Consider the following 18,740-nt stretch of genomic DNA (forward strand, 5'->3'; position numbering starts at 1 on the left):
GCCATTTGGGAAGAAGGAGGCAAAAAAATTGTACTTTTTTTTTTTGCAGGCGTCTTCTCTCTACTTTCTCCCAGCTCTCTGCTTGTAGACAGAAAGATTAACCTCCTGCAGATCGTTCCAGTCTGCCATAGATATAATCCAGTCTCTAAATCAGTAATTAATGGAGTGTTTGCATCAACAGTAAATCTTGCCGATGTTCCACAGGAGCCGCTGTCGTCTTGCTTTTCCCTGCATCACTAAATCAGTGAGTTTAGGGGTCACAGGAGTAAAGGGGTTTGTGTGGAAGGTGCAGAGGAGTAGTCAGATTATTTCAATGTGGAAATCAAACCTGTCAGCAGCTAGGTGGATGGGCTCAATTGACAGGTCAGATAGGAATCGAGGGTGTCTCTTTTTCACACACACTAAGCCAATCCTCTGGCCCGGGGATGGAAACCAGCGCCCGCCGCCGCCGGGGGCCTCCAGTTACCAGCGGCCTGATCAGATTGTGTATTCACTCGCCGACTGCGGGGCTGATTAAATCTGTATTTAATTGGATCAGATCTAGTCGTGATGGAGCACTCCCCCCGGCGTTTAACCCACGGTCCTCTGTCAAGTGAGCGGGGGAAAAAAATACTGTGGAGGAATTAGGAGCGGGAAATGAATACCAATGATCGGCTGTGCTAATAGCCAGCACAGGAGGAGCGGACCACACCTGCAGAGCGTTACAGAGAAGAATCAGAGTTGCCGGCTTTTCTTTTTAGTGCATATTCGTGTGCCTGTGTGTGTGTGTGTAGCTGCTTTTTTTCCTGATTAGTCAGACATTATGTCATTCAGGTCGAACAAAGACTTCTTGGTTGATTAGCCGTTCTATAAAAGCACATCACATAACTCAGCAGCGTCGAAAAAAACTCTCCCCTTAATCAAAACTTTAATCAATTTGCGATGATTACTCTACGTGTATTTGAAGAGGAAAAAAAGGTGGGAAAAGGAACATTTACATAATTTCTCTGTAAGTCAACACAATTTTACAATTATTCCTCGATTAAGCCGAGTCGAAAACCTGATTGTGTGTGCATGTGTGTCAGAATGCACAGAAGTATTTTCAAGCAGATTTACAGTGATAGTGTACAGCTCATGGAAGAGAAAGGGAAGGTGTGGCGATGTGGTTTAAGAGTCAAAGGTGAGACGTCTCACAGAACTGAGACACATAGAGTGCTTAGTGGTTGGAAGTTGCTGGGAAGTGGGTGAGTTTGTCAAGTGTATTCAGGTGTAATTCCTTCCGACAGTTTCAAACCCCGTAGTGTAGAACGTTGGCTGAAACACTTTGGATTCTTTCTCTTTGGTTTCTACAACATCTTCACACAGCCCATTCTTAGTTTTATAGCACAGGTCTCTGGTCAGGAGGGAGAAGGGTTACACACACACAGTAAAACCAGTCCTATACCACTGGTCGTTAAACAGCCTTACTCGTGTGATTAGAAGTTTATTGTATTGCTCAAAGGCACCTTGAGGGTACGTCTAGTAAAAGGGGGAAATGGCTTTCTTTAGGGGCTCACAAATAGATGTTTTAACCCGAGAACCACACAAGAATGTCTGTGTTGAACTGCTATGCAAAATGACATGTAAGGAAAAAGGCAATGTCAAATGAGTTTTTACAGTATGTGCAATATATGTGCATGGTGAGATGAGTTCAGGGACAGAGTGATGATATGGAAATAAACACTTAACAGCTGGACCAATGACCCGCATGCCATATTGGACAACTTTTGGACATGAACTAGATTTGCTGGCTACATTAGCACTAAGTTAAGCATTGGATTTTAAAATATGATTAGAGGAAAAGTTATATGTGGACATAACTCCTTCAGAAGCTGACATATCTTTATGGAAAATACCAAGAACATTTTAGAAAACTCCCAAAAAATACCACAAACTTAAGTTTTTCCACATAATCATTGATCATACCAAGTCACTTTAATCATCACTTGTCACTTTATCTTGCCATTCTCTGCACATACTGTCTCAATTCCCTGCAGTTAACTTCATCATTCATTCATTTTGTACTTGTATATACCCCCTATTTTTATTTATCGTATCTAATCTATTATGTTTAATGTGTATTTTGTATTTTGACCTTACTTGTTTGTGCTGCTGCAACGCTCGAATTTCCCCTCTGGGGATCAATAAAGTATTATCCTATCCTATCCTATCCTATACTATAATAGTTTGGTTGGGTAGCTCTATGCTTTTTGTTTTGCACCTGGAACAATCTTATGACCTTGAATTCATTAAATGAGTTGTTCTGTCTGTTTCTATTGGTCTATTGGTTGATTATCATTATTGGTTTTAAGGGGTTAAATCATCCAGCATGTAAATCATTTAAGTAAAATTTGAGTTTTCATAATAGGACATGGCACATGTTTCTATGTGAAATTACAAAGCACCCAAACTCCAGCACTTTTGTACCCAGCATGCATCAGTGTTTATAACTCAGCGGGTTCCATTACTCCACCATCAGTGCCACCTTCCAATATGTGCACACATCCAGTTAACTTTCGGTGACCTCCTCCATCTCTTGGTGGGCAGCGAACACTGTGCGTAGGTTAGTGATTAAAGGTGTCATCCCACCGGGTGACCTCGGAGGTCAAAGGAATTCTGGGTAAATTACCTAGCACAAGGCCAGAGCTATATCGAACGTCTTAGAATGAACCACAAGGTTGATTGAAAAATGTGTATTTGCATACAAGGCACTGAGCAGGGGGCTGGCAGAGCAGTAGACCCTGGTTTTGTGCTTGGTGGTGGGAAGGTGGGAACGCGGGGAGGGAACGAGTCCTCATTAGGCAGAAAAGCATTTTCTAAAGCTCTATTCTTCTCTCTATATACACAATGGGGCTGACACTACTGTGAAAATATAAATGAAGCCTAAATAACTAAAGAAACCTGCACCATGTGTTTAGAATGAGCGCGGCTGTACTCATAAATAATACATATGATGATAGATTGCTGATGAACTGTCTAATGAAGAGGAGGCCGAGGAGGAGGGGGGGTAGGGGAAGCAGGGTTTTTTGCTGACGAACAGCAATTTATTTTTTTATAGATTTAAAAACTGAGACCTCGCACACACAGCACGACGCAGGAATGCTAATATCCCTGGCATTTTTGAAACTGCTGTTATCTCCCTGGCACTGCACATTAGCTAGAGATATGGTTTCCTTGGCACTAATTTACCCCTATGCAGCCGGCGCTGGAGGTTAGAATCAAAACTTAATGGAACCTCTAATATGACCAAAAGTTCATTCCCGTTAGGGAAATTAAAGCCTGCTAATTAGGGATTACAACCTGCTTTATGAATTGCAAATGCCAAGGCAGAAGTTATTAGAGATATAAGGAAGCCGCGACAATGCTACAAGTAAACTTTCTCTCAGCGGGGCAGGATTTATGTTGACAGAAAGTGGAGCTGGAGAGCTTGACATTCCAATTTACATTAGTGCAGATCAAATGAAAAAATAACCACCAGAGATGTGAATTTGATTATCTATAGTCTGTGTCTTTTTTCAATCACTACCCACAATGTTTTTAATGGCAGACAGGGTTCCCAGGGAATAAACCTCCTGATATTAGACCAATTTCCACACGAGAAATCCATCTTGTGCTGTCACCGTGCGTCACACTTACTTTTCTCATCATAAACAACGACCCCAGGCTGTATGTGTTATTCCTTACACTACATTATTTAGCTCTTAACAACGTGCTCAGCTGTTGTTCTTCCTGCCACCACACTGTAATGCTTGTACCCTCCCTTTGCATCTCTCTGTCATTTGCTATATGAGGAACAGCATATGCATTTCTACTGCTTCCTCCTCTCTGTGGCTCCTGCCTCCGTGACAGCTCTGCTCTCGGCCCTGTCACTGACTGTCACCTGTGACACAGGCTCTACCAAAGACGCCGTGTTTCTTCATTGCATCATGTTGCAAATGTGTGCCACTTCACTTTCTCTCTCTCTCTCTCCCTCTCTCTCCCCTCGATTCCTTCCCTCACACACACCTGCAGCTCGCTCTATGCTCCTCTCTCGCTGTAGATTCACCAGTGACAGGTGCTGGGAGGGATTTCAGAGTCCTGACACAGCTGCAACTCCAAAATCGGTGAGTGCACATGAATATGTGTTCAAAATACAGAAAGACGATGCATTGAGTGAGTGAGAAATGGAGGAGGAGTGTAAAGTGATGGGGACAAAAAATAAGATAGATAGATAGATAGATAGATAGATAGATAGATAGATAGATAGATGGAGAGAGAGACAGATAGAGTAAATGTTTGCTGTAACAGCGAGTGGAGCAGGTGTTCCGGTTCAGATCTGTACCTCCAGGCAAACTGGTTCTGATAATGAGAGGAAAACAAACATGTCACCTCTAATAAACATGTTCTATCTTGCCAAACAAATGCCCGGAAATGCTGTCGTGAAGTGGTGAAAAACATCCAACAAATGTGATATTTGGAGTGTTACTTTCTCAATTGAATTCCCTCTGCAGCTGTTGTGTTTGGTGCATTTCTTGCAGGTACAACTCTTTGGTAATATTTGTATGTAAATGTGTAAAATTCTGCCATTGATGCAGTTCTCTTTCCTGGTGTTGCAGCACTGCATCCAAGCTGCTCGTTTTGCACGCATGAGCACCAGAGGAAAGGTTGAGGTCTTTAAAGATACTCCATTCCTGACACGCCATTAATATTCTCCATACAGACTCTTCCTCTACACTACATACGATCACCCCCTCCTCCTCCTGCTCCCCTATATCCCCACTTCCACTCTTTTTCCAGCCTTTACATCTCTGCACTGCCTTCTATCTCCCTCCTCTATCTTCCCTCCCCCAACCTGACTTTCTTTTTCCTCTCCCTTTTGGTTATTTTTTGTCGTAACTTTCTCTACCACTTTCTTTTCCTCTTCCTCCTGGGAAGTGGCACAGAATCCCTTTAAGTGCTGCAAAAGCAAATCTATTTATCATCACCATCTATCTCTTACTGTACGTACATCTCATGCTACACACACACACACACACACACACACACACACACACACACACACACACACACACACACACACACACACACACACACACACACACACACACACACACACACACACACACACACACACACACACACACACACACACACACACACACACACACACACACACACACACACACACACACACACACACACAGCAGAGAAAAGACAACAGTGCAGGAGAGACAATTGCATGTGAAGCGGGGCAAAGGATTTCTAAATAATGACACAATGTATGTAATTCAGTCTCTCAATAGCAATAGAGAAATAAATTAAAGGGAGGGAAACAGGCGGTATAGTGCCCACTCTCCTCCCACGCACAGCAATGCGGTCGAGTGAAGCGCTCTTTGGGGACTTCCCATTGACTCCACACAAGGTGAGAGCCGAGCAGAAACAGAAGGGCTGAGCAAAAAAAAAAAAAAAAAAAACCCACATCAAACAACACGGCAGGAAGACGGAGAGGGATGCTGCTCTGGGAAGCAAATGAGAGGAAACACGGGCGTGAGAGCGCGAGGAAGGGAGTCAGAGAAGGCCGAGACACAATCATTAGCCTGCTTTCAACAATCAAACGAGCATGTATGCAAACAAGTAACCCAGACAAATAATGAGACATGAAAACACCTTAAATGCATCCTGATAGACACACACACACACACACACACACACACACACACACACACAATTAGTGAGCGGGCTCAGCAAGACATTGATATTCTATACACCCACACACAGCATGGTGGGGATCTGGGCTGTGTGTCTCCCAGTTTTACACACTATGCTGGACGAGAATCAGTCCCACACAGTGTTATAAAGGTTACTACTATGAGAAAGAAAACTCCATTTTCCTAACCAATACTGTACAGAGTGCATGCCAGAGATGTGGCCTCAACACTACAACGGCCGTGGCAACACCTCCAACACACAGATGCCTGCTGTAAATAGTCCAAAGCTAGCAAAAAGCAGCTGAACAAACCAAATAAATACCTTCAGAACAAAGCATTGATGGATCGTGAACATGGCCAAGAGGAGAATTTGCACAGTTCTTACATGGAGGATGTTAAACAGGTAGGTTACTGGCTCTGCTTTGCTGTTATAATCCAGACATTAATAGTCAAGCGTTCAAAATTTAGCAATTAAAAAGCAGAAACTTACCACCAAAGCTGTTACAAATGCAAATAAAAGACTGCACAGTAGAGAGCTTACCAATAACACACTGATCCATAAAGAGGAGGCCATGGGGAGAGGAGCGGGGGAAGGAATCCCCACACCCACAGATGGAGGATTCCAGTAGTGCAAGAGGATTCACGTATTGTCCGTGTAAATCAATGACTGAGAGAAAAAACGTGCACTTGTGTGAGTGGAGAGACAGGATTATGCGTAGCTCATGTATTAACCATAACTGAATTTACACATCAAGGTGGCAAATGAATTCTAAATAGATTTTTTGATGAAAACCTACACGAGACCTGATTAAATGATGAGGCTAAAGATAAAGAAATATGGAAGGGAAGAAAAGAGTGTGATGCCACTGACTGAGGTGTATACTCTGATCTGCTGACTTTGTTCTAACTATTCAGTGTTTGAGCCTCTGCAGGCAGCACTGCCTCCTATAAAAGCACAAAATGTTGCATCACCAAATCGTTCCTGCTTCCAGTTGCCCCCCGATGAAATCAATGAAGAAAAAAAACAGCTGAATCAAAGCTGTAAGCAGGCTGCTTTTTGTGTGGACTTTAAAAGCTGTAATAACATTTATTCTGAAAGTTAGGCAATTGAGAAAACAAACCGGTTCCCTGATACCTAGTAAACATGCTTCACAAGCCAGTGTTTGAAGTGCAAAAGCCCCCTCTGCTTTGATTTTTAAAATGTTGTGTTGTGCATCTTTACAGTTCACCGAGACTAATAAGAGTGATAAATCAGACCATTAATCGTCTGCCCACTTCCTCTTCCATCTATGTCGCTACAAATATAAGTCCAGGACTGACCAACAGGTAACTCTATTATAAAGTAAACAACAGTCAAAATCTCTCATTTTAATTCTAGAGGTCATCAATAGTGTTGTTTAACTTCCTTCACTGGAACATCCTGACTGTGCTGTCCCATCAGTATTAAACAAGTTTGACAGTGGTACAGTAACTGCATACAAATGGTAACTGTTGGTTTTGAAAGCCAAACACATGTTGACCTAAAATATAAATTGGATGTTTGACCTAGTATCTCAGTAGCCAAAAGTTACATAATTTGCTTGAATGCTCTGATTGGTTTCTACCATCTAGAGCAACTTGGTCTGTAACCATGGAAACAAAACATGAGCAGAGAAGATCGACACTAACTTGTATTTGCAAATAGGTCTGGCACTGGCAGGCTAATTTCTTCTATTGGTCTGTCTATGTTAGCTAATGCAAGCAAAGAAAAAGTTAGCCAATCATCGAAAGGGGAGAGCTAAAAACAGGACACAATTTTTGTCACTGGAAAAGTTAAGTGGTAAGGAAGGGGAGTGTCCTTTCTTTAAACTGATTTTATAATTTGAAAGAACTAACCAAGTTTCACGTTCACAGTACTGTTTAAAGTCCTTCTTATATCAAGCCCTGACTCCATGGAAAAGTAGTAATGGGCCATTTGACCTCCTCCCAGACAATCCTGCCTCAAACCCTTTGTAATGGCTTGTGTGCACAGGTCATATTGCACAGTTAACAACAGCTTCAGGCTCTCTTCCACGACTCTGTATCTACTTCACTAGGCAGAGCATCTAAATATCTGCAAATGAAAATGTTGTGCCACACAGCCCTCCAGCTTCCTCACATTAATGTGACTTTATTTCCTTTGCCAGAAGGTAGATTCCCGTCCCATCCACTTACATCACACCTTCAAGCTCTAAAGACTCTGCTATCATATTTGTAATAGAGCAGTTTCACTTGAAGATGCACTGATTTAAATGTTCCCTCTAACAATATAAAAGGGATACATTAAACCACTGAGGTGGTAGCTGCTGCAGCTGAAGGGTCAAATTACTTTTTGTCATTCTGGATGCACAGAGCACTAGAGAGAGATTTCAATTTTCTTCAAATATTCTCATTACAGAGATGACTGCTGCCAAAGGGTCTCAGACCTTGGTATAATTACATCTTCAAAAGGAAAAATCTCAATTATAACAGAATACCTAATTATTACGTTGCCCATATTCGAAATTGGCCTCACATGAAAGGAAAACTCGAGCCGTATCATCCACTAAGCTGTGAGGACAGTTTCCACTTCCCGTAAAAACCGCTGTTGTTAAGCACCCGAGAGCATTAGAGGGAAGACCTGTCACGGCTCACGACCTGAAGGGAACGAACAGAGAACAAGATATGACAGAGCACAAACCTGTGTCCTCACTAGCTGCCTTCTTTATGAAGGGACACTGATAACTCTGAGGGCACCGGTCGGTGAGAAATACTGCCTCAATTGCCATACCTCAGAAGAGGCCTTCTGCTTCAATAACAAAACAAATTATTTTGAGCAACTGCTGCGGCTGCCATATCGTTTTCCAGGCAATGTAGCGTAACAAGGCCCATTTCCCAAATAATCAAACTCCAGCCAGTGACCGTCCAACTATCAACAGCTTTGATCTTTTTTCCAACATTGCAGCCATTTCCATCATAGCAGCAGTGTAATTTCCCAGTGGGTAACGGGCATGGTGGTGCAGACTCCCAGTCTAATGTGCTGTGGATCTGCCAGTCGGAAGTAGGAAAGCCCTCTTTGTAAAGCATTTGCATTCAAATCATTGAGTCTGAAATTGGTTCTACCTGTCTGGGATCAGACTATCTCCTGTGGGTTCCTACTGCCAGTTAAATGCAGTTTTTATAACCTTGGAGCGCAAGGAATGCTAATGGCTTTGATGGAGTCTGAAGTCCCTAACTATGTTTCCTTTTTTTTTATCCCCCTCACCTGGGGTAGCTCTAGACGAGTCCCGTGACACTTTCTCATCAGAGCGCATGAACAGGCTATAATGGCCCACCAAACCTGCCAATTCCTCATAATAATGAAGCTGAGGAGGCTTTGGGGGGCCTGAGACCTCCATAGGGACCAGGAAGAATAAAAAAAAAGTAACACCAACCATTTTGGGAGGCTTCAAATTGACAGACTAGTAAAAGTTTTCTCATATTTTGTCTGTCAAATTCCAGGCTGATACACTGAGTGGAGATTATCAATAATTTACAGGGACTGCATGAGTCAAAGCTACAGCAAGCTTTTTTTTTACTCAATCTGGATTTAAGACACGAGGGTCATCAGTAAAAACACACCTCTAAAGCCTGGCTCACACTGCAGGATAATCGGGCCGATTTGAGCTCCGATTCTTCCTTCCTGACAATCTCAGGGTCGCTCCCGACTCAAGGCTGCTCGGACCCGATTATCTGTTCAGATTATCTTGTAGTGTGAGCGGTACAAAGATCCAATCTTAACATCCCCGATCTGCCCGCCGATCATCGGGGACGCCCCGATTTATTTCAAACATGCTTAATATTTAGAATTAAAATTCTTGACGATTACGTCATGAAAGGGTCCTGCAGAAGTTGTGTGTGACCACAATATAATCACGAGAGACAAGGGAGGACTGTAGTCATGGCGACCAGATCATCAGTGCAGCACTTTTCTGAAACTTGTATCCATATATCTACGATTGTATCAACTTTTCTATATCCTAAAACTTCCACTTCCTTCTCTTTCACCAACCGTCGTCCTTCGTTTTTTTTCAAATTAAACTTTATTAACAATTGTCAACGCTCCATCCCAATTTCACTCGTACAGTGCGAGCTCTACGGCCACGTCTGACAGTCTCGTACAGTGTGAGCACGTCAATCTCAAGGTCTGGTCGGGCGTCGTAAACAATTCAGTCGTACAGTGTGAGCTGACATGACACCCCGACTTTTATACAATCGGGGAAACATCGCACAGTGTGAGCCAGGCTTAAGCAGGCATACCTGTTGTAGTGGAGATGAAGTAAAAACATATCAATGTGTAGGGCTGCCTGGCTTTGCTAAGCCTTATAGTGAAACATGGAGAAGACCGGGACTCAATCTGTGCTTTAGTTTAGTCCGTCTAAAATCACTTTGTAACTACTTCTATTTACCCACCAGTTATCTGTAGCATCAGTATTGCCTAGATGAATGAACTAAAATCAAACGCTTGTGTTTAAACCAGTAATGACGGTATTGCAAAAATCCATGACTTGTCAGAGAATAATACCTGGGACGATATTGAAACCAGTTTACTGACCACCATTAATTCCCCCCGCCCTTTTTAATTTATCACACATTAACTAGACTGTAATTACTAAGAGCAACACGGTTGTCCATTATTCTCAGAAAGTTTGACTGCAAGTGTGAGGATCAATAAAATCATCCACCCAAATAAACATTGTCTTTGCTTAGCCTGATCGAAAGAAATTACACAATTTTGGTTTTGAATCACAATAAAAATGTATCCCAAGAGACTGCCCATATATAGCCATTCTAGTTGTTACTCTTTGTAATACTATTTGCAAAGATCCAAATTTATTACTCAAATTTGGATTTTAGCAACAGTGGAACAGGAAAACTTACATTTACAGGCAGAGACCAGGAGCAGAACTAGACTCATTGGTGGACAGTCATCTTCAACCAGCTAGTTAGATGTGTTGAACAGATTAGCAGTGATTACATATATATATATATATATATATACAGTATATTTATATATGTCGTATATACACACATACTGCATTACTGTATACTGATTTTCTCAAGGAACCTTTAAATATGTTAAGCAAGTAATATCTATTCAATGCTTTGATGATTTTTTTTTTTATCCTGTGGAGGAATAACTTAGTTTGTTTATGCCTCACAGTCCTGCTCAAATGCATCTGTCTTTTTTTTTGCACAGCCGCTTGCTTTTTCAACCTTTGTGTTCTCTGAAGAGGCGCTGCTGCTCTACCAAGGCCTTGTAGTTAAGGCCTCTGTGGAGCATGAACCCTGGAGCAGTGACTGACAAGCCCTTAATAATCAATTCTCCGGCACACTGTTCCAAGGCAACACTTGATCTGAGCTTCCCAGAGCTGAGCCCCGAATACTTCATGGCGATTTACTGACACTGTGAAATCCAATTAAAAATGCATTTGGACATTGATCACCTGATGCACCCAGATTGATTGCCGCCCAGAAAGCAACCTTGTTGTGTTTTTTGTTTGGCCAGGGTCCATTCACCTTCCCATACCATATAAATGTATTGATCGGCACATCCACTCTGGGATCCATATGAAGCATTAAACATCCTTTCAGTGTTTCTCGGTCCATTTATGTGACTCAGAACAGATTCCACTCATCTAAATCTGGCCAGCACACAGCCCAGCAAACCAATAAGCTTTGAGACACCGACACACATCTACAGCATAATGAAGCCAGGGGTTGTCAAGTCAGCTATCCATTTAAAAGTGCTTTACATCAATCTGTTAGATGTCTAAGAGATAGAAGAGTATATACATAAGTGTTGATTAAAAACCTGAATGGTTGGATAGAAAAATACCTAATTAGAAATGCTTGATTCAAAAACAAACACAATGTAAATGTTCCCTTTTCAAATCAGTGTTATTCACTCTATTTGACACAATAGGGAAAAAAGTATATGCTTTCAAATAGTGTTTGAGGTGCTTATGTGGTACAATGAATGTGAAAGAATAAATTGGAACGCCAGTGAATAAGACGCATTTGTATGCAAAATTGGCGAGACAGCCCGGAGACAGCGCTGCAGGCAGACGGACGTGCATGTAATCAGGTATCGAGTCCTCTCGCCTCCTGTATTCACAGTGTTTGCGCAGGTGAATGGCGGCCGCGCTATTGTCTCTGAGCATCGGTCCACATGAATGACCGAGGCTGTGTCCGCATTTGCACGGATCAACACCCATGGGTATCATCTCCTCAGAAAACAGCGGCTACAACACCTTCAGCCAAATAACCTTACTTCCATATCCGGTGAAATCTGCGCTCTCTTTCACCTGGAGTAACTTTTGGCAAACTCAATCAATCTTCTGCTGAGGGCTGCTCCACTTTCCACATTTCCAAAGCATTCTTTTTCCGTTAAACCCTCCTCTTTCCTACAGATATATTCATCTTCACACTTTGTATTAACCTCTTTCCCTCTATCTATTTCCTGTTTTCTCCTGATCCATCACCTTCTCCACCCACCCTCCCTTTTGTCTGATTCTAAGTTACGATTCCCTTTACCGCGACTAAATATCTTCAACTTCTCTCTGTAGGGTGTCAGGGTTCTCCATCGCCCAGCTGGGACCCACCTCCAGCTCTACCCACCCCCACAGATGGACCTGGCGGTTAATGAGCCTGTTGAGTAAGTCGGCACCTCGACTCAACATTGATCACCAGGCCTCTCTGTACCTCCAACTCTCAGGGAAGCTATTTGTCAAGGTGATAATTTATTTTGTAGCACCGGCTACCTTGTGCTGGGGATTGTGTTGTTTTTTCACCATCAGGTCTAAGGGGCACTGATGGATAACAGTTCAGGTCCAAATCAGGGTCATGATGTGTAACATGAAACACGCAGAGTTGTAACTCAGCCACAATCATTAAAAGGAGACTTTCATCTTGCTAAGCAGAGGAGGGAACAGAGATATGTAGCACATTTTCAAATCCAATTGCCTGCTATTTCTTACCATAAAGACTTGGGTGTTTTGGTACCCTGCTAAGTTATTAGCATTAAAAAAAGACACTGTGTTTGACTTCTGGGAAGAGTGGGAGACTGAATGGAAGCTGCACCATTGTTTTGATCATGCTGACATGGGATGCCCAATTACGGAGATTCGGCCTGTGGAACCACCGAGGCCAAAACACCTGATGGGAGGAGGTGGCAGAAGCATGGGACGCTGCTTGTGGGTATGCGAGGCTACCGCAGTGCACCGCTGCTCCCGTGTGCTCTCAAGATGTTCCACATCTCCCCCTCTAATTGGCAGATGGCCTCAGATGCGAGATGATTTAATGGCCTGCGTGTGTGTTTTTTTTTTTCTTGCCTCAGTCAGCCATTAGCGGGGACATCTGTAACGAGTTGGCCAGGCGCGCTGCTGCGAGTGGAAGCTGAGAGCGGAAGCTGAGAGAGAGCAACACTTTCTAATAGGGGGGGTAGTGTGATCGTGACGGACTTGTGCGGTAATCAAAGAACTCAGAGCCATTTCTTTGCATTATGATAATTGAGACATCTTGGTAACTATCTGCGACAGAGGGAGAAACTATAATATCCCCCCTGATGTTGTTTACCTTGGAAAAGCTGGAAAGAGAGTATCAAACAGCATGGTGTTATTGGACATCATGCAGTGGTGGTTCTAGACCACTTTTACTGAGGGGGCCAAATTGGGGCCAGTTGTTTTGTCAGAGGGGAACATTGAACCCAGGTCAAAAATAGACAAAGAAGATCGCTTTAAAAATATATATATTATGTCAAATAATAGCACACATCATTAAATACCATGATTTATATTTGTTTCGGTAACAGAATTTAATACTAGATTGTGAGTCCTGTTGTTGAGTCAAATACTGTGTATGTGTTATTAGGGGGGCTCTTCCTTTTGGGGGGATGGCCACAGGGGGGGCCAAGATCAGTGTTACAGGGGCACTGGCCCCTGTTGGCCCCTGCCTAGAACCCCCCATGACATCATGTGTAACCTGCCCTTTGCTTCATTATACACCAAATCAAGACATTTTTAGCTGAGCCTTATCAAAAATGTTCATGGCAAAGGGACAAACAGCTTGCGTTCAAAGTGATCCAGTTTCTTGCAGCTGTGCCGTAACCATCTGCGCCGAATGTTGTGCTCAAGGGCAAAACATTGAAAATTCAACCAGACTTTTTGTACCTAAAGGCCTCCGGTTTATGGCTCTACGGCTGCCTTCATTTCCCCTTCCTGAGCACTGAATCTCTAGAACCTGCGTTGGAGGAGGGAGAGAGCTGCATTGTTGAACAAGTGAGGCCCTTCTGGAGGCTCTCAATGCATGTAGACAGAGTGCTGGAGAAAGTGGCTCTGAGCCTGAGGCCTTTTTTTAAAGCTTGATGGCCATCAGTATTCTTGCCGTAGCCTCTGAGGATTTGTCTGCTACCTGCAAACTGGGTCAATTTTTGCATTATTTTAGAGATTTGTATCTCGCTGTGGATAGAGGAGAGGTTTTCACACAAGCAACCAGAAGGACTCACACCTGCACTTTGTCTCTCTCTCTCTCTCTCTCCCTCTCGCTCACCCCTTTTCTCCGTTTCCCTCCCAGCCTCACAGTATTCTGAATTCATTAATGTGAGGACATATTTGTTATTTCCACACATCGATGCCAGTTTAAAGCCACAAAAAGTGTTAGAAAATGACTGCCTTACACTAACTATGATGTGAAATCATTTTAGACATAGCAAACTCAAGACTAATTAAAATTGATATATTAATTACTAATTACAACATGTAAAAACACGATCATTTTTTAAATGCAAGTAATTCTCAGTGAATATATGCTTTTCCTATTCATGTCAAAATGATGGGATTAATAGTCATGAATCTAAAATAGTAATGAATGTGACTCTGCTATTCATGCATTAACAATGATGAGGAAGTGTCAGTGCTGTAGCACCACCTTGGACATTTCTATCAGCTTTTACCTTGAGGAAACCCTCAAATATTTAACACCCACATACAATCAAATAACTTCTATACAATTTCTAATTCTAATCATCAACTGTGTACTGAGAGCCTTGGAGGTGAATGAGGGACCAGGAGCAGATGGGGGGGCGGTAATGAGATGCAGAAAACAGGGAATTGAGGGGGACAGGCCGGCTGGTGACAGAAAAAATAAGAGAGGGAGGAAGAAAATAACCAAGTATGAGATAGAGAGACGCGATAGGAGAGGAATCGCGTCTGAGGTGAATACAAATGGACAGAGGAGGAAGAACACAGAGAGAAGAGGAGGGGGGGGTTCGGGCAAAGAGGGGGAGGTTGTGTGAGGAGAGGAGATAAAAAAGAATGTGAGAAAGATGGATTCACTGTTGGCTAATGAGAAGACAAAGGCAGGAGAATCCACATCGATTTCTGCCCCACAGCAAGCCGGCTTTATGGCTCACAGGTAGAGAGAGTGGGGGGGGGGGGGGTGCCTGGGGAAGCTTACCTGAGCTAAGCAGCCTTCCTGTTAAAGGTGGAGTAGGCTCAGGTAGCCTATGTGTGTGAATACATCAATGTGTGGAAGTATGTGTGGCCAACATAATGTGTATACATGTGGATTCTCCAGCAGGTTCAGGGAAGTTTGAGCTCTGCGTGTGATGTATTAGTGCAGAATAGGATGATGGACACCAGAAGAAGTGAAAGTAGGGTAAATGAAAAGATGACTGCTTAAATGAGTCATTATCGTGAAGCAGCAGATGGACTAAATGTGGGATAGAGATGAAATATTGATATGGAAAGCACTCTGCATGCAGGGCTGAAAAGAGGGAACACTGTAGAAACAGCTCTGTTACTGTAACTGAATAAATAATGGAAAAGAAACAGACATTTTTTTAAATATTAACGAGATTAAATTAGGTATAAATGAGACATTTGTGATGGATGTCAGTGGGGAAATGACTGCTTGTTTGAGGAGGTTTTATGAGTTTCGGCGGTGCTTCAAAGGCTTCACGTTAAGAACAAAAGAAACGCGCCGCTGTATGCTCACTGTCTTTAAAGCAAGTTATCAGCACAGGTGCGCATCAACAAACACAAAGGCAAGTCAATTTCAAGAAACCACGGACGGAAAAGCAACTTACAGGAGGTTGGAGCTGTTCCAGTACACCGCATGCCGGTCGTTGGCTCTTGTCAGGTGCAAGTTTGTAAGCACCAGCGTGACGAGGCTGATAGAAAACGTTGCGAGAGCCATAATCCCTCCGGAGCCGTGGGTCCCCTCTCTCTTCCGTCCTTCCTTCTGTCCCAGACGACGTGTCGTTCACAACATCCCCAAAAAAAACGTCTTTTTAAGTTTCCTGTTACCTTAACAAGAGAAGGAATCAGGACGACTTGAGAGAGGGTACGTGTTCCTCAACTCAAAACCCATCGCGGCGAAACCCATCTGGACATCTTCACTAGTGAACTTCTTTCTTGAAACTGGACTTTTTAAGTCACTCCTTCATTTGTTTGGCTTCGTTAAAAACGAACGAAAAAAATAAGGCAAAGAAAGGCTCCACATTCACAGACTGACTGAGCAGATGTCGGTGTTTTGTTGGTTGGTCTTCTCACAGCTTTTCAGCCGCTTGGTCTCCGTTGAAAAGGTTTGTGTACCTGCAGCTCCCCTCTCATCTTCTTCATCAAGCAGCAGCAGCAGCAGCAGCAGCAGCAGCGGCCACACGCTGCGCCTGCGCACAACGCTACAAGCCCGCCCACGGGACCGTCTCCTCTGCTGCCCCGCCCCCTCAAAACATGCACCGTGTGTCAGTGTGTGTTTGTGTATATGTTTGTGTTAGTGTGTGTGCATTTAAGAAACAGTACGGAGGAAATGTTCACCTGTTTATGATGTGAACATTTATATTTACTTTAAATAGTGCTTATCAATATGGTTTAAGTCAGATCATTAGAAAGAATTAGGTTTGTAAGAAAGAGCGATTTTAATGTATTAAAGGCTTTATATGTGATGTTTCACACTTAAATATAATATAAATCAAGTATATCCTCTGAAAATAACTCTGTGAGTCATGACTGTCTACAATGGGTGTAACACCCGAGTCCCACTGTCTGTGATGCTTTCAGAGTTTTCCTACCTTCAGTTTGTTTACATCGCCTGGACGGCCGGCCAGCTCCTCCCCTCACGTATAAAAGTTGTTTAATTGAGGGACTAGAGAAAAGAAGAATAACATACTGTACTCACTGCTTACCTGTGTTTCTAGATCACGCTCATTTCAGGTAAATTTACATGCAGTGTGAAGATACGAGCATAATAAAGATCGCTAGCATTAGCATGCTAACACAACAATGCACCGCGAGTTGTTTTGGTTTCATGCTGGTGCTCAAGGGCGACATCTGCTGGATCAAAAAAATCACATATAAAGCCTTTAAGAAACAGTATGGAGGAAATGTTCACCTCTTATGTGACCATTTATATTTACTTTAAATATGGCTTATCAAAAGGGTTTAAGTCAGATCATTAGAAAGAATTAGGTTTGTAAGAACGAGCGATTTAGATGTATATCCTAAAGGTTACATTTATTAACAGAAGTTCCCTTTCAGGTTTACTATGTGATTAAGCTTGGAATACACAAAAAAAGCCTTGAAACATCATACAGCATGTGATATGACTCATAATCACAAACCATTATTATTTAATTAGCGGCACACTGTTAAAACGTCTTCAGTTGAAAACAGAACATCCAAAGCTTTTTGATTACACGCTACAAATGAATTGAATATTAAATGAGAAACTAATGTGATGTTGGTGCAGAGTAATAATAATTGCCTGGGGAGGCTAAATTATGCCCACTTTCTTGTCTAGATGAATTGGTCAATTCACAACCACAAAGGCCTAAACTGTTGGTTTAAAAAACAACAACACTGCTTAGTGAGTCTTAGTTCACCAAAGTCAGACTTCATGTGAAGTCATAGTTAGACTGTTTGGATGTGTCATTCATCCTTTGCTTGTATAGAATGTAAGTAAATAGGAGGCTAACATTTATCAAACTCACCAAGGTGTGATGGTCTGTACTACATTACAACGCTAGTGTAATCCTTTGGGGCAATTACAGGCAAGCAAGATCATTCTCTTGCCATGAATGGGCTCAGATTGTAGAAGTGTCTGAAAACATCAAGAAGAGGATCCTAATGCATTTGAACAAAGAAGGCGAAGTCCTGCTCTTTAATGTATTCGGTGAGTTGACTTGTTGAAGGAATAGGACAGGGACAGGAAAAGTGTAGGTCTTCCCTTTATTATTGGTCAACAACAGCAATGGCCACCCATACAGTGTCCCATGTAACAAGTCAACTTATCAGACAATGTGACACAGACTAAGCTGGCTGTCCAGGGCTTGCTTTCTTTGCACACAAAATGGACATTGGTTCCTAAACAGCTACGATCTGGGTTTAGTATCAGACTGTTTAAACAGACCCTTTAACTGTGTGTGTTTTAATAATAATAACTCTTTCCAAAGGGGAAGTGTACATACCTTGTATTATTCTATGATTGAATTTTTTCTCCCTTTATTTAACTGATGTACATATGTTTGATTTTTAACTTCTTGTTATTTTTGATAATTATATTCATGTTTCTTGAGCTGTTGTGACAAAAAAAATGTCCTCCATGTTGGCTCAATAAAGTTTATCTTTATCTTTAAAAAAATATATAAAAATGCCTTGTGTGGTGATCAATGAAATATTTGGGGCTTTGCTCAAAACATTCACATCTTAAACCTCATGAGCTCACTCCATGCCTATCTGTAAGATATCGGTGCTTGATGCTCAAACAGATACAGGGCTTAATCTGTTTGCCAGATCTACAAGAGCATGTCTTCATGTGTAAGTTCTGTTGTTTTGGGTCTTCAGGGGTTTGGCTTAAAGGATGAGCAGAACATTTAGGGTACTTTAGTTTCACTATTCAACAGTGGTGAAGGGTTAAGTTATGAATTAGGATTCAGATTAAAAGTTTAATAGTGCCAGTGGATGGACATCAAATGAATAGTAATAAATCACATGTGAGAGT

The 18,740-nt window shown here is 42.3% G+C and overlaps 1 protein-coding gene across 2 annotated transcripts in view; it reads right to left on the minus strand.

The window, feature by feature from the left end:
• The window catches only part of efna3a (ephrin-A3a), a 192,902-nt gene that overhangs the window by 56,538 nt on the left and 117,624 nt on the right, over positions 1-18,740 (minus strand). For both annotated transcript variants that reach the window (XM_061059826.1, XM_061059827.1), the window contains exon 2: positions 15,829-16,404. In XM_061059826.1, coding sequence (XP_060915809.1) covers positions 15,829-15,938 — 110 coding nt within the window. In that variant the 5' untranslated portion in view covers positions 15,939-16,404. The remainder of the gene's footprint in view (positions 1-15,828; positions 16,405-18,740) is intronic.

Source organism: Labrus mixtus, chromosome 16, assembly GCF_963584025.1.
Source record: "Labrus mixtus chromosome 16, fLabMix1.1, whole genome shotgun sequence".
Taxonomy (NCBI): Eukaryota; Metazoa; Chordata; class Actinopteri; order Labriformes; family Labridae; genus Labrus; species Labrus mixtus.